Below are 16,354 nucleotides of genomic sequence, written 5' to 3'. Positions count from 1 at the left end.
GGAGATAAACTATCAGGTGATTTGTTCTATTTACATCGGATTGTTCTTTTAATCTATAAACGCAGGATGATAGTGTATTAGGGAACGGTTTATTTTTATCCTTTCATAATTTTCCTTTTATTAAGCTCTCTTGGGACGTTGTCTTGACACTGTTTACTTTTTGTCTCAGATGGGCAGGGAATGCCTGGGAAAGATGGCACCAGTGCAGACAAAGCAGTAAGTAACGCTGGCAGTGGATTGGAGTCTATCTTAGCAGATCAAGATGAACAGGAGGTGAGTCGGCTTCTTCACAAATAACCTACGAAAAAAAAAAAAAATTTTGTTGAGAACAGTGAGTTTACTTTATCAGTGGATATAATCAAGAGTAAAAAGAGATCCACATCAATTAGGATTAGTGGTGTTCAAACATGTCAGCACAACCCCAACTCAAAAATCATTTCATTTCTCTCTCTCTTTCTCTCCTCGTCTCCTAATCCCTAGGAGTTGATGGACGCGAGTGAATATGTTCTAGGTGAATTGGCAGCATTAGAACGAGAACAGAAACAAATTGATGACAGAGCAGGTCAGGTAGAAAAAGCACTGAGAAGATGTATGAATGAAGGTAGGTTGCTGCATGTATACCCTAGATGTCTCATACACACGGATCTGTTCTGTTTATTGTCAATGTCTGATTCTTGACTATTAGATAAATGATTGTTACAATTCATGACTTACACTAAGTTACAGGGCGAGATATAACTTTGTTTTGGTTGTTGACGTGCTGACCTCAAATCTGCTGTATGCATATCTATTAGAAGAGAATGGAGACTGGCAAATCTGTTGAATGTGCTACAATAGAAAAGGATTAAACTTCTAATGTGGCTGTAGGTAAAATAGCAAGATATAGAAATGGATTAGATGAAGGCATCAGATGATCACCATACGTATATGTCCCTGGGGAGGTATAAAGAAGTGGACGTTAAACAGAAAAAATGTTAAGAATGATTCTCAGTCTTATGCCCTGTAACAGTCGGAAATATTACAACACACAGATTAGGCACAATTAAAGTTTAAGTAGTGAATCTAATACTTGTAGCAAGTTGGGTAGCCAGAAAAGATAGTGATCATGTTACATCTGTCACAAGGTGCAACTTGGATAGTAAATTTTGTGCTTGTTTTATGCTTTTTGTCTCTTTTTTTTTTTTGCCTGCCAGGTACAAGAGAGGAAGCAGAACTGATGCAGGAGTGGTTTACTTTAGTCAACAAGAAAAATGCGCTTATCCGGCGACAAGAACAACTGAGTATACTGTAAGACATCGACAATCAATCATTTTACGATTAACCTTGATCTGCCCTCAAAAGTATGATGAAAAAATCCACTGTAACATAAACCCCCTAACTAAGAAGGTTTTCACTGTATTCCAACATTTAATATTGTCACGATAACACACAGTAAATATGATGCGAATATCTCTTCATCTGCCCTTATTCTAATTTTAAGATATCCAAAGTAAATATTGTTTTTTCTTCATCTGCCCTTACTTTAATTGTAAGATATCCACAGTAAATATTGTCATCTCTTCATCTGCCCTTACTTTATTTATAAGATATCCACAGTAAATATTGTCATGTTATTTCATTATCTGCCCTTACTCTAATTGTAAGATATCCACAGTAAATATTGTCATTTCTTCATCTGCCCTTACTTTAATTGTAAGATATCCACAGTAAATTTTGTCATCTCTTCATCTGCCCTTACTTTATTTGTAAGATATCCACAGTAAATATTGTCATGTTATTTCATTATCTGCCCTTACTCTAATTGTAAGATATCCACAGTAAATATTGTAATCTCTTCATCTGCCCTTATTCTAATTTTAAGATATCGACAGTAAATATTGTCATGTTATTTTTTTTTCTGCCCTTACTCTAATTGTTAGATATCCACAGTAAATATTGTCATGTTATCTCTCTCTGCTCTCTGCATTATTGTCAGATATTCACACTATGGCAGCACAGATTGTTATGACCTAAGGTGTATGATGTTCAAATTAAATATTGTTGATTTTTTTGGACAACAAATAACACAAAAGTGGAGATATGTTTTCGTAAGATAATCCGATGTTTGTTTGTTTTTGTTTGGACAGAGAACAAGAAGAAGATTTGGAATTGAGGTTTGAACTTCTGAACAGAGAGCTTAGAAAGATAATGGCTGTAGAAGGTATATAGCCAATCTTAGTTATACTACATGCATGTCAATCTGAATGTGTTTAAGCACTGCCACTGTTCAAGTCAAAGTGAAACCAAATGTGTAGTTTTCACAGCTTTTATATTATTACTAGACATACTGGTCTGAGTGTATAGCCTTGCAAGATTTGCACAGTGAGAGGTCAAATTGAAAGTACAGTATTATGCAATATAGCTTATTAGATATGCCAGTCTTAGAATATACAAACTTCATACAGGATTACAAGTAAATTATGTAAATGGCATAATTAACTATTCAAGTAAATCACATCAGGTATTACAAGTTTGTTAGACATAGATGTAAACAGCTTTCCACTAGTGATAACAGGTCTGGTATAAGCAGATACATATTTCACTGTGGCTTACAAAATATGTAAATTAGGTATTTGATATTCATGACTTGCCAATTAATGGTTACAGGTCTGTTACAAGCAGATACATATTTCACTGTGGATTACAAAATATGTAAATTAGGTATTTGATATTCATGACTTGCCAATTAATGGTTACAGGTCTGTTACAAGCAGAGATACATATTTTATATTGGATCACAAATATGCAAATTAAGCTATTAATATTCAAGACTTTCCAATTAGTAGTTACAGGTCTCTTACAATCAGATATACATGTTTTATATTGGATCACAAATATTTAAATCAGGTCATTAATTATTTAAGTAATCAAGTGAGTGATTACAGGTTGCTAAAGTAGCTTGTATAGTGTCACAAATAAATATCAAATTCTCAAAATGATATTCAGTTAAATGAGGATTTGTATGTGACTGACAAGTGTGACTACTCCCTCTATTGTGAATTGATACAGATTGGCAATCACCAGCAAATCTTTCTGCTCTGGTGACATTTATAATTGCTTAGAACCAAATCATTCATCAGTGGTCATGTCTAATCCAAAGTCAGTGGCTGTTCACGTTTGTTGGTCACAATCCAAGCATGTCGACAGTTGTCAATATTCACAAAGAATGACAGAACAAGGTTGTGGAGTCAAGATTTTGTCAATAGAGGCAGAAGTATTGCAAACCTTCGCTGCTCTTGGGCCAAGATTTTATCAACACAGATTGCAGTTCTAGTAACTTTCACCATCTTATCATCACTATTAGAACAGGCATATTTCAGAAAAAAACCAGCAGAAAAGTTGTCCCAGCTGATCAGATAGTTGATGGTTGTTTAAATCCATCTGAAGCGAGCACACCTGAGTAAAGGTTATCAGGGGAATGTGGAAATAAATGGACACTGTAGGGTAGCTCAAAGGGGCAAAGGTATTAGAACATTAGCACCAAATTAGAGGACACCACTGGGTCTAGATTATACATAATACATACTCACTATCTTACCCTGATCTACCATTTATTTTTAGACTGGCAGAAGACTGAGGCAGAAAGAAAGAGAGAACAGCTGCTTCTAGACGAGTTGGTTATTTTAGTCAATAAGAGAGACGAGTTGGTGCAGACACTTGACGAGAAAGAAAGAGCGTAAGTTGTTCTTGTATTAAAATAAGTTATCCAGTTTTCCTTGTGAGGTTGTTGAACGTGAAATGCAACTCAGAAATAAACTCTTGAAATCTGTGCTGTTACTTTGTACAAGCAAAATTAGACAAACTAGTGACTGACTGACTCGATGTGTCCTGTTTCATTTGAACAAACTTATTTTCAGTTAAAATTAAGGAAAATTTCGAGAGTCACCATAAAAATTTTTGACATATGGTTCAAAATGTTATCAAAATTTAACTTTTAAGCCGTGTCAGAATCCAATATAATAATACTGTGTTAAGTAGATTGAATCTACTGTGTTAAGTAGATTGAAAAATAATAGATTGTCAATGGTGGACCCCAACATTTCTTATATTATTTCAAGAGGACCAGAAGCAACCTTTGATTTGGCAAAAGTTTGGAGAGACTTTTCAGACTCTGATTTTCCATGAAATTAATCCCTGATACACATTCTGCTATAAGTGTGATGTCAAGATTGAGTCAGTGGTGTCATTTTGACAGATAATTTGTACTGTGTGTGCCTGTTGGATTGTTACTGTGACCCATCAAAAAATTCAACTATCAAAAAACACATACGCATTTATGAATATTACTAATAAAAGGTATGAATTCCATCTAATTATAGTTCAACATTTATTTTTCATAAGTAAGTGTCCTCTTTCGGCACCAAAAGTGACAAAATACTATATTTCTCAGCATTGTTTTGGTGTACAAGATCTTTCTTTGCTCTGTTACAGTGCTGAAGAAGAATATGAACATCTTGAGAGTGCCGTGAGTAGAGGTGTAGGGGTGAAACAAGAAAAGTGTATCGTTCAGTAATATTCGTCACTCAAAGGAGATTCTAACAAGATTTGTTTCATGATTGGTATATCGCATGCCTGTACACACTTTGGGAATGGCTCCTACAGACCTGTGATTGGTATATCACATACCTGTATACACTTTGGGAATGGCTCCTACAGACCTGTGATTGGTATATCACATACCTGTATACACTTTGGGAATGGCTCCTACAGACCTGTGACTGGTATATCACATACCTGTATACACTTTAGGAATGGCTCCTACAGACCTGTGACTGGTATATCACATACCTGTACACACTTTGGGAATGGCTCCTACAGACCTGTGATTGGTATATCACATACCTGTACACACTTTGGGAATGGCTCCTACAGACCTGTGACATACCTGTACACACTTTAGGAATGAATGAATCGTACAGACCTGTGATTGGTATATCGCATGCCTGTACACACTTTGGGAATGGCTCCTACAGACCTGTGACTGGTATATCACATACCTGTACACACTTTGGGAATGGTTCCTACAGACCTGTAGGAATGAATGAATCGTACAGACCTGTGACTGGTATATCGCATGCCTGTACACACTTTGGGAATGGCTCCTACAGACCTGTGATTGGTATATCACATACCTGTACACACTTTGGGAATGGCTCCTACAGACCTGTGACATACCTGTACACACTTTAGGAATGAATGGATTGTACAGACCTGTGATTGGTATATCACATGCCTATACACACTTTAGGAATGAATGAATCATACAGACCTGTGATTGGTATATCACATGCCTGTACACACTTTAAGAATGATTGGATCATACAGACCTGTGATTGGTATGTACATAACATGCCTATACTTTGAGATCACTGGGGTCCATACACTCATGATAAATAATATGCCCAATATAATTAAGATAATAAAATAATTTTGATAATGATAAATTTAAAGTTTGGGAACACTTGATAAAAAGGCATAGTGGAACTTGAAGTTAATGATTAATGTTAATAGGAGAACAAGTTACTTGTAATTAAAGTTGAATTGACAGTTTGTACAGACCTGTAATTTGATTAAGTCACACCTGTCAATACTGTACTTTAAAGTCGATAGGCAGATTTTGTAATGTGATACAAATACTGTATAATTATGAACCAATGAACAGTTTATACAGCCCAGGGGTGGAAATACTACATGCCTGTCCAGATTAAGAAATTGAACGGCAATTTATACAGATATATGCTTGAAATACTACATGCCTGTCCAGATTAAGAAATTGAATGGCAATTTATACAGCACTGTGGTGGAAATACTACATGCCTGTCCAGATTAAGAAATTGAATGGCAATGTATACAGATTTGTGGTGGAAATACTACATGCCTGTCCAGATTAAGAAATTGAATGGCAATTTATACAGCACTATGCTTGATATACTACATGCCTGTCCAGATTAAGAAATCGAACAGCAATTTATACAGCACTGTGGTAGAAATACTACATGCCTATCCATACTAAGAAATTGAACAGCAATTTATACAGCACTGTGGTAGAAATACTACATGCCTATCCATACTAAGAAATTGAACAGCAATTTATACAGATATATGCTTGAAATACTACATGCCTGTCCAGATTAAGAAATTGAATGGCAATTTATACAGCACTGTGGTAGAAATACTACATGCCTGTCCAGATTAAGAAATTGATAGGCAATTTATACAGATTTGTGGTGGAATACTACATGTCTTGTTTATGCCAGGATAGTCAGTATCAAACATAAATTTCCAGGCAGTGCAACAGGCGAGTGTTATCTTACATCTGAGTTTGAATGTTTACCATTGAGACAACTGTTTTCTGTTTTATTTATTGTGTGTTTAAGTTATGATATATTTAAAAATTAACCAAATGTTAAAAGACCATTAAATGTCTTGTTTTTATTATAAAGTTTAATTTGAAGAAACATAGAGCTTGCCAAGATAGTGTTTTAGTCGTAACAATCATTATTTAGTGTGTGTCTGAAGAGACGAGTTGACATTTACAGAGTGTACAATATTCTATTACAAGGTTGTGGTACATTAATACCTTGACACAAAATTGGTATGTTGAAAAGTCTTGTTTGTTGAGCTGATTTCGGCCTATCAATTTCACCTGATTTAAACCGTAAATTGATTGATTTTGAGTTATCAGAAATATGTGTCTTCTTCTTTAGTATTTTACCCGTAGTTGTCAGTCACATTACAGGCGGAAATCAAGTTGATAGACTGACATGACGGACTGCAATATATTTTGGTTTGAAAAAGGGGGTGACCTAAAGTCAGCGATGTGAAAAACCGGTGTTGTGTGTGTGTGTGTGTGTGTGTGTGACTCGGTGCTCTTAACAGTGCCTCATTTCAGTGGCTTCACCCAAAGTAAACATCAAGGGATTTCTTTTCTTGTACACAGTTTGTAATGTATGTTGATGCTTTTCATTGATGGTGTATGCACAACGCTATGCCAACTAACATCCCATATTGTCAGCAATACAAAGCCGTGTATATCATTGGCATAGAATTGGCCATTCAGCGTCCACTGTAAACAAAGCTGAAAGACCACTCAATAGTGGGAGTGTACGGAAACAGAGAGGGACACAAACCGTAGCCGGAGGGCTCTTCTACATCAAGCTTAACATTTTGCTGCTAAATAGGAACCCAGTACCAACAACTGGTGTCCATTCAAGCCAACATTTACCATTGATAATAAAAGCACCAAGGAGTGCTTGTTATTGCATTTCTGTCAACATATCAGCACCTTAACTTTTGCTCTCTGTGTATAAGAGTTTTACGCTCAAAGTCATACACTAACACACCAAACCCTTTTCAAAGTGTGTGTGTGTGACTGACTTGACTGATTAGCTTTGCTCAGCTTTTGTGCCACTGTCAAACACACTTCTAAACTAAACTAAACTAAACCGTTTGTAAACTCAAACATCAGCAAGTCAGTTTACACTCAATGTTGTGACGACGATACATATGAATAGGTGATGCACAGAGGCAGCAGCGTCAGAGCTGTGCTTTTGAGTGCCTGATGGTGGGTGAAAGCAAAGTAGCACATATGTTTTGATACTTTTGCCGTTAAAGTTTAATGGCCTGTGTTTGTAAAGTTGTATTGTATTAATGGCACTTGAAGCAAGTTTTGCATTTTTGATGATTTTCTATTTGAATGATGTTGATATGTAATACTTTCAAAGTTGCCATCTTTATATGTCATCGTCAGACTTGGTACAAGAACTGTGTGTTTCTTTCTTTCTTTTTTGTCACATGTCGCCACTTTATCAGAAATACCTTGGTCGTCTTTTTTTTTACAGTCTTCAAAGAAAACTGACTTATGCTTGAAACGAGTGGTGATGGTTGTCACACCAAAATTCACTTCTCAAAGTGCCTTGATTTGAGACCGTGTGAGTGAAATATTTTCTGGCTGTGTGCTGCAGGATTGCTTTGTCTTTAAACCAGGGACAGTGAAACGTCAAAAAGAAATATTTATTTGAATTATTGAACTGTCTATACATTTAACACAGGGAGATGTGAGTATAGTCTAGACAGTAACGCATTCCATGCAAAGGTATATAAAATTGAGCAATATTCATGCCACATATATTAAGTTTTATAGTGTCCGTTTTTTTAGGCAGTTAGTTACTCCATATGTGAGGTTATTTAACCATTGAAACACATTTATAACACTAAGCCACCATACAATGTTGAGAATAGTTTTTGGGAAATGCATAACACTCGCAATGATAAGGTGGCAGTAATAGCTGGTTAAGTCATGAACCAAATAGAAGAAACAAAATTACAGAGAATTCTCTCGTTTAATTTTAGTGCAGGTGGGGGAGGGGGGGGGGGGGTGGAATCATACTTGTTATATCTCAAACTTTAAGTTGGTTATTAGCCAAACATTGAATTAGTGAGTATTTTGCCACACACAGACAGTCACACGTATGCTTTGATATAATTTCTACTGGAAGGGGGTGGTTAGTTACTGACGCAATTCATGAATTTTTTGTGAAAGTGAAATGTCAGCTAAAAGTAAGAAGCTGTTAATAATAGTGTATATAATGTGAAAGCTAGGAGTGTGAACTTTACAGAATATTTCATATTATGCAACTCAATAAACTGGCCAGGTGACATGACATACAGTATACTATGTCGATGTACAATATCTACAGTGAACACACCTTTCACTAGATGTGAGTTACACTGTGCCTAGCTGTCGCTTGACTTGTTACTTCAATATAACTCAGTAATCTGTATCCTGCTAGATAATGGAGTACAGAGTGGTGCCCACTTCTACACTTTATGTGCCTTTTGTGTTCATAATGTAACATTTGATTTGAAAATGACAGTTTTGTTTTGTTATTGCATAGTTTGACATTGCTAATCAATATAATTGTACATTTACACAATAAAGTACACTATCTGTGACATTTGTTATGTAACATTTATTTATCTGTAGCATAATGGTATAACATTAAGTTTATAGTAAAAACTCAGAATATGAGAAGTGAAGAAGAAATGTCTTATTTTGTCATTTGTTAGTCTTTGTATGTATGTATGTATGTATGTATGTATGTATGTATGTATGTATGTATGTATGTATGTATGTATGTATGTATGTATATGTATGTATGTATGTATGGATGGATGTATGTATGTATGTATGTATGTATGTATGGATATATGTATGTGTGTGTGTGTGTATGTATGTATGTATGTATGTATGTATACATGTATGTATGTATGTATGTATATATGTATGTATGTATGGATATATGTATGTGTGTCTGCGTGTGTGTGTGTGTGTACATGTTTATCGAAAAATTCAGGTGTGAAATATCTAGTCAAATGAGATTTTTTCACGGCGTAAAATTAAGCCTTCATTGACACGAGAAAATAATTATTTCATGATAATCTGTCAGTTATGGTGTCTCAGCATCCTGTTTTATAGTCTAAATTAATTTAAATAATTAACGTCAACATCGAACTGTGAGAGAGTTTATACTGGTAGATATGGTGTGCTATTTTTTTTTAGTATTTATTGTTATGCGTGTGTATATGTATATGTTGCTAATATACGATCCATCCCTACATAGTAATGCTCGCTGTACACCGATATGACGTGCCGCCAGTTCCATGTTGAGAAGGCCTTCAAGACACGTAGAAATAATTTTCGTTAGTATCAGTGGCATTCACAAGTTCCCTTGTAATTCATCAGCCTTTGTTTTCAGTGATACCACAATTTTAAACAACCTTTATTTTCGGTGCATATGTGTGTAAATACAAAGTGGGTGGGGTCTGCACGAATCTCTTGTCAATGTATAATGTCTACACATTGATGAATCATGTCGCTTAGGACAATATAACGTCCGATGAAAAGATTGGTGTTATGCAACAGCCCATGAAGGAAACAATTCCTGTATACTGTTTATTTTATTCCTTTTGTCCTGGTTCATCATTATTTCTTGTTTTATTGGCCTCCAATTTGTATTTCATTTGGTTCAAATCTTTCATACCATTGTTGATATTTATCTTCCTTATCCCCCTCATCTGCTAAACTTGAAAACTTTCTAGATCACACATATAAAATTAAATGTCGGCGGTTTTACGATTCATCTTTTTTTTTTTTTTTCATTTATTTTATACCCTGTGGATCTATAAAAGGTAACAGGGATCTTTAGTTTTGTTATGAGTCTGTGTATTTTGCATAATGACAGGCTGTATATTTCCGTCAGGTACATATTTGCATATGAATAGTTACGGTACCATATGTTACACTGTAATTGTACAATACGACTGGCAAACACAAATCATTTAATATACTCGCCCCCAAATCTGTGTAAACGACAAGTTCGCCATGATCTCTAGTAATAGCTCCACACACGCATCCCACGAAGTAGGATTTTCCCAAGTATAGCTGAAAAATGTAAATGCAAGTTTAGAATTTTATTAATTAAAACAACGGAGCCGTAATGCCAAATCGCCTACCTTACCTCAGGGGACGATGTAAAGTAGGGGATACACCCACCGTCCTTTCGGAAATCTGTTGATTGGTCATTTCGTGCCCTTGCCGTTCACCCGTGAATGATATCAATCAGTATTTCCGATAAAAAGAGCAGCATTTTTTCCTATTTATCGGAAGTCGTGATTGTATAAAAACAAAAGAAAAACGCGAGACATCATCCCGTATAAAAGTGACTACTTCAAGCTGATGACGAACTAATTTCATCGGTGAAACGTGCACCCTACATACCAGATTTAGACCAATCAAGTGAAAACTTTCGACCAACCATTCATTTTTTATTTTATTTTCCCCGTGGATGATTTCCAACTGTCAATGCACACAGACGTACAATAAGTCAGTATTTCTCTTTAATGGGATGTTAAATGCAGTTTTTAAGTATCTAATATTGTGATGTTGAAAAGCTGGCTGGCTCCTCGTCGTCTGACCTTCAAAGCTTCCATGCTTGACCTCAGCCCATTCCTACTGCTTGCCAATATGACAAATTACCAATAATCCCCGTCCTCCACACCTACATCCACTTCGAGGGGTTCCCATGGCGACCGTTCTAACTCTAGCTTTCACTTCAGATGTAACTTCGCTGAATGATTTTGTTTTCGTCTTCGCCTGAGATAGGAGATGGCCATCAAAACTTTTACTTATTAAAGTGTTAGAGTTGATAAACTTCTGTCCTAGAAGATTTCACACTCAGCTTACAACGTCGCTCCGAATAAGAATATGCAGATCTGGACAAGAAATAATTACTAACGACAAACGCAAAGCCTCTCCCAAGCATAATATTTGTGGACTTTAACCACAGTACCGTATATATATTTTGCACTCGCTACGCCGAAAGAAAATTACTTTTATCTCCGTACTTATCAACTGCCGTCAATCACACACGTTGGTAAACTTCGTGAAACCAAAAAAAACGTAGAAAACGTGACTTCTAAAATAATGAAAATGCGTGGAATTGTACACACCTCGGACTACCGAGCTAACCGGTGGAAGTCCGGGGTAGCACTGAAATAAGAAGTTAGTTCCGAGTTCATTCCCGCCAATTTTCATTGAACAAATTCGCTCGTCTGTATGTAACTTTGTGCATATCCCAAATTTAATGATTTTGCTTCGAGTAGATAAATTAATCTTTCCCGAAAATTTCGTTCAAAATATTAAATGTAGACATGTTTGTATTTATCAACATTGACGTGAAAACAGAGCTATCATACTTAGATTCACACCGCAGTCTAAATAATGATCATAAAATACCAAGTTTATACTTTGGGAGAATCAGGGTGGGTTTTTTTCATATTGAGTACATATTAACCAGAAACGAAATTATTAACTTAATGCAATGTCAGGTATGCATAAATTTATCCAGTAAGATCTTTGACCAGAACCGAGATAAACTGGTCACCCCGACCAGAAACGAAATTGTAAACTTAATATGTTACCAGTTATGTAAATGTATTAAGCACATCCAATAAGAACTTTGACCACAGCCGAGATAAATTGGTCACCAAAAAAAACTCGAAACTGTAAACTTAATACATTACGTGAAAACTTATCTCATGAGAACTTTGACGATAACCGAGATTGTTTAATCGCTTTCATAGAACTTTTTTTTTCAGAATGATCGTTTTTATATATTTTTTTCCTATACAGACCTTCTATTAAATGTTCGCCGACACATCTCAACACAATGTATGTGAGGTTTTTTTCGTCTCTAAAGTTTAGTAGAGTGGTGCCTTAAAGTTATCAATTTCTGAAATTGAAATATAGGGTAAACCCTTTCAATGATATTAGTTTTTTATTTGAGTTGAGTCGTTAGTAGCTCCTTCTTGGAATTAATCAGTACAGACATCAAGTTTACATAGAAGAAAGCGCTGCTGTCTATAGAAATAGTCAGTGAGGGATTTACAGCTATGTTAAGACCCTGTAGTATGTAGCCCGAATGATCATCCCCGGAAATCAAATCCTGCACGAGACCTCGATGGCTGCTAAATTACATGTAGAAAATGAAGGGAAAATAACAAGGGTAAAGGATGACGATAAACTGATTAGATTGATAAGGGAACCGTCGATCGTTCGTCTCTACATCATCAATGACTATCATAATGATAGAAAGTGGTGTCAGTCAGGATTGAAACGTAATAAGAAAATGGACACAATTATGAAGTCCTTACTGTCTACGTGTTGGCAGTACTCCGCTCACCGAATGTATAACTAATAGAATTGTAATTTTTGTGTTGGTTCATCGCCGCATCCCTCACCCTACAGGTCATTGAGATTAGCAGTACATGGGGGCAAAGTAAAGTATGCACACACGATGACTTTCAAGTTTATATTGATTAGAGTGTAGTATAGACACATTCTTGTGTCGTTACTCCACCATTTTTTTTTATTTTTGACAATTTACAGTTATTTGACCAAATAAATCCGACATTTTTAACTCAATTTTCTAACTATCTATCGATTAATTAATATTCATGTCTATATGAATGAATAATTTAGTCTCTCTTTTTAAAATTTCGCGACGACTTTTTCATCGGTCGTTTCGTTCGTTGGAAATGCTTCTGGCAGCTTCTAGTAAACTAATATGTCCACTAAGAATTATTATTTTTCATTTTTGTTTGTTTTCATATCATCTTTAATTACTTGGAGTGTAACTAAAAAATATAGGCAGGCCTTGTCACTGGGGCTTGCTATACTCCTAATAAAGATATAGAACTATAGGACGTCTTTTTTATTGTCCGCTCCGTTTGTGTTGACGATGTGTAAATAGTGGATGAGAGTTTGATATACCCTGGAGGAGACATGTGTGTACAATGTGAGGACCCATTCATTGCGATGGCTGAGTAGCTAAGTTGTTTAATTTTTATTCGCCCGAATGAGCTGTAGACACATGGGTTATTCAGATAGAATTAGAAATTGTTCATTTTTTTTTGGCTGCCGAATTCATCAGTCGACGTCCGTCCACCTAGAAACCGTCTCGTATTGTGATTTTTTTTCGGATGACAATTGTGCCACGCATCCATAAGTCATTTTAATCCATTATATTTGGTTGGAACTCATCTCTGGTGATTTATTGGAAATCCTTTGTTGTAGTGAGCATCGCTCCAATAAGCAATGACTTTAATAGACTGACTAACCGACCTGCAAATCAAGTAGGAACGTCTTAAAAAACACGGCAAGTGCCGCCAAGCAAGGACCATGTACACGTAACCTACCCAACACTAGATCCTATCCTATTAGTCAGCATCCGTAAAGCCTAAGATTTTACACTGTGACAGTAATTTCAAGTTACAGTTAGATTCCAACGAATCTATAGATAATTTGACCAAAATAACAAAACTTCATAATTAAGTTTTATATTCTTGAAAAAAAAGAAAAAAGAAACCTGCTTCACGTGTTATTGTAAGTAAAGGTATATAAGTTCAATCTAGTGCGTAAAAATCCCACAATAGTAATAAATCCACACTTAATATTCTCTTAGTAAACGTGAATTCACACAACGGTATTCCATGGACAACTTGATGGCTTACGATAATACAAGAAAACCCTGCTGATCTCAAATTTATTTTGGAATCCCCCTACGTACATGAAAATATAATGTGAATATTTCCTGACCACAATCGAGTATAGCAGGTATAGAAATGACACTGATATCAATCTTTGTAATAAGCTTTGCTGGAACATATAATATTGCAGCCATAAGAACAGTCAGTTTACTTTTCTTCCTTATTACACTCACTATTATAATAGAATTAACTACTGGAGGGATGAAACTTGCTCGCTAAACTTTTGGTTAAAGCGTTTTCTTGCCTGCACTTGTAAGATTACGATTTATCGTTTAACTCAGTTAAAATCCCGTCAATCGGTAGTCAACTTTTTATATCTAGGCCTTAATACAATATCGAGTTACTGACCAGCGATGGATAAGGGGAACCAAAGATTGCAAACTAATGACAATTAAGGATTTTCATTCCACATTCAATCTTCATTAAGAGCGTGCGCATAGATACGTTGATGATACTCGGGGAGTCAATCGGCAAATGAAAATACATTTTCCGGGTCACTCTTATTTCTTAAAAGTATGTATCTGATAACGAAATTGATTCTACAAATCGCCGCCGCTAGAATTGCAAAAAAAATGAACGGTAGCACGTATACTGACTATCATAATGTTTGGATTTATTTTTTGCCAACGTTTGTAGATCCAAGTATGACACGATTTGTGATATCGATTAGGTTGGCCATAATCAACTTTTGCACTAAACTTTACAAGGAATCTTCCTAATTCGATGCAAATGTCGCCAATCTTCAAAGTACTGGCCGTATAAAAAAAAAGAAATCATATTTTTGTATATACCAATTGCCATCTTTTACTTGAAAATATCTCTTCTGACCTAGTGAAATATAAGGTGTTGTGTTCCAACGACGGTTCCGCATTTCCAAGCTTACGACTTCCGTATCGGAATCAATAACGTCATTTCAAAATCCCAGCTAGACAAAAGGAAATAAGATTGTAGTTGTCATTTGTAAAGAAACGGTGAGTACGGGTATGGGTGATAGTATAATAAAAGGGGGAAAAATCCGAGAAGAGAAGAGAAGTCGGGAGTAGCAGTTAACAAATTCACTTTTCCTTTTGACGGGCTTATTATCCCAGGTTTGTATATTTGTGAGAGAGCAGAGACATAGTGTGTGCTGTGTGTGAGAGAAAGACTGCTGCTAATCCATCATTACTCAGTAATCCCCTCATCACCTCCTGAGTTCTTGCCTTACTTATGAAATTAAATTTTTAAATTAAACAGATGCTACCCCGTACGTACAAGAAAGCTCCTAACTTGGCAAATACGCCTTCCGTGTGATTCAGACTCTATACTTGGGCTATTTCTGTTACATCACCAATGTTTCTCCGTTCTAACTATTTTTTTTCTTTGGACACAGGTAATGTGAAAATTGTGACAACAAAGCCAGCCGAGGAGAAAACTATTAAAACATCTTTTTTCATGGAACTAGAAACGCCTGATTATACACGGCGAAATGAAAACCAATCATGCAAGAGCCTTTTTCATATAACGAAGACGCAGCGTATATATATAGAATTAAAAGGAAAATAGAAAATAGCGAACGGTCACCGATTTAATCCCCCGGTAAATCTCTTTTATGCTAGAAAGAAAATATTTCAATGTAGCTTGGAGTGAACGAAGCGAAGCGCAGCGCATCTCTTCCCTTCGTTAAAACGATCGAGGCATGATGCGTTATTAGGAAGGCTTGCTGGTAAAAGTGCCGGCAGCTGAAATCACTGACTTGTACCAGGACAACATGATAATTTGATTCTCTTATTGGTTAATAGACTGCCTGCTTCTTCCTTCTCCCTGACTACATGACCATGTGTAATCAGGGGCTGTTAGAACTGCCTTAATAGCATACCTACTAACCTAATTGACTCCCCCGAACTTAGGCTCCTAACATAGTCATTCACCTGACAGTTTCACTGCTTTTCTTCTTTTTCTCATTTCCTCTCTCAAATCGAAAACAACAGTTATTAGAGAAATGTTTTGAAAGAGGCAGTGATTAAAGTCTGTAAGGTCTGTAAATACGCTGACCTTTCGTTGGTAAGGTTATTTTCCGAAGATGAAACATTGCATGAACTACTAGCGATAATGTCATAGACATCTCATCAACACCTTGTAATTTCCTATATTCCTTCCGTTAGTACTAAATCAAATTGGATCATTAATTTCATCCCAAGATGCAATTTTCACCCCTGGTCGTTCGTTC

General features: G+C 35.9%; 1 protein-coding gene across 5 annotated transcripts in view; it reads left to right on the top strand.

Annotated features, from left to right (window-relative positions):
• Positions 1 to 9,027, top strand: part of LOC144443557 (EH domain-binding protein 1-like) — a 63,498-nt gene extending 54,471 nt beyond the window's left edge. For all 5 annotated transcript variants that reach the window (XM_078133105.1, XM_078133120.1, XM_078133114.1 and 2 more), the window contains 6 exons: positions 170 to 273; positions 481 to 601; positions 1,194 to 1,287; positions 2,127 to 2,200; positions 3,601 to 3,715; positions 4,471 to 9,027. In XM_078133105.1, the coding sequence (XP_077989231.1) occupies positions 170 to 273; positions 481 to 601; positions 1,194 to 1,287; positions 2,127 to 2,200; positions 3,601 to 3,715; positions 4,471 to 4,552 (590 nt within the window). In that variant the 3' untranslated portion in view covers positions 4,553 to 9,027. The remainder of the gene's footprint in view (positions 1 to 169; positions 274 to 480; positions 602 to 1,193; positions 1,288 to 2,126; positions 2,201 to 3,600; positions 3,716 to 4,470) is intronic.
• Positions 9,028 to 16,354: the final 7,327 nt, after the last annotated feature.

Source organism: Glandiceps talaboti, chromosome 2 (genome assembly GCF_964340395.1).
Source record: "Glandiceps talaboti chromosome 2, keGlaTala1.1, whole genome shotgun sequence".
NCBI classification, from domain to species: Eukaryota; Metazoa; Hemichordata; class Enteropneusta; family Spengelidae; genus Glandiceps; species Glandiceps talaboti.
Note: the sequence above shows the minus strand (reverse complement) of the source record. Positions and strands in the feature narration are given on the sequence as shown.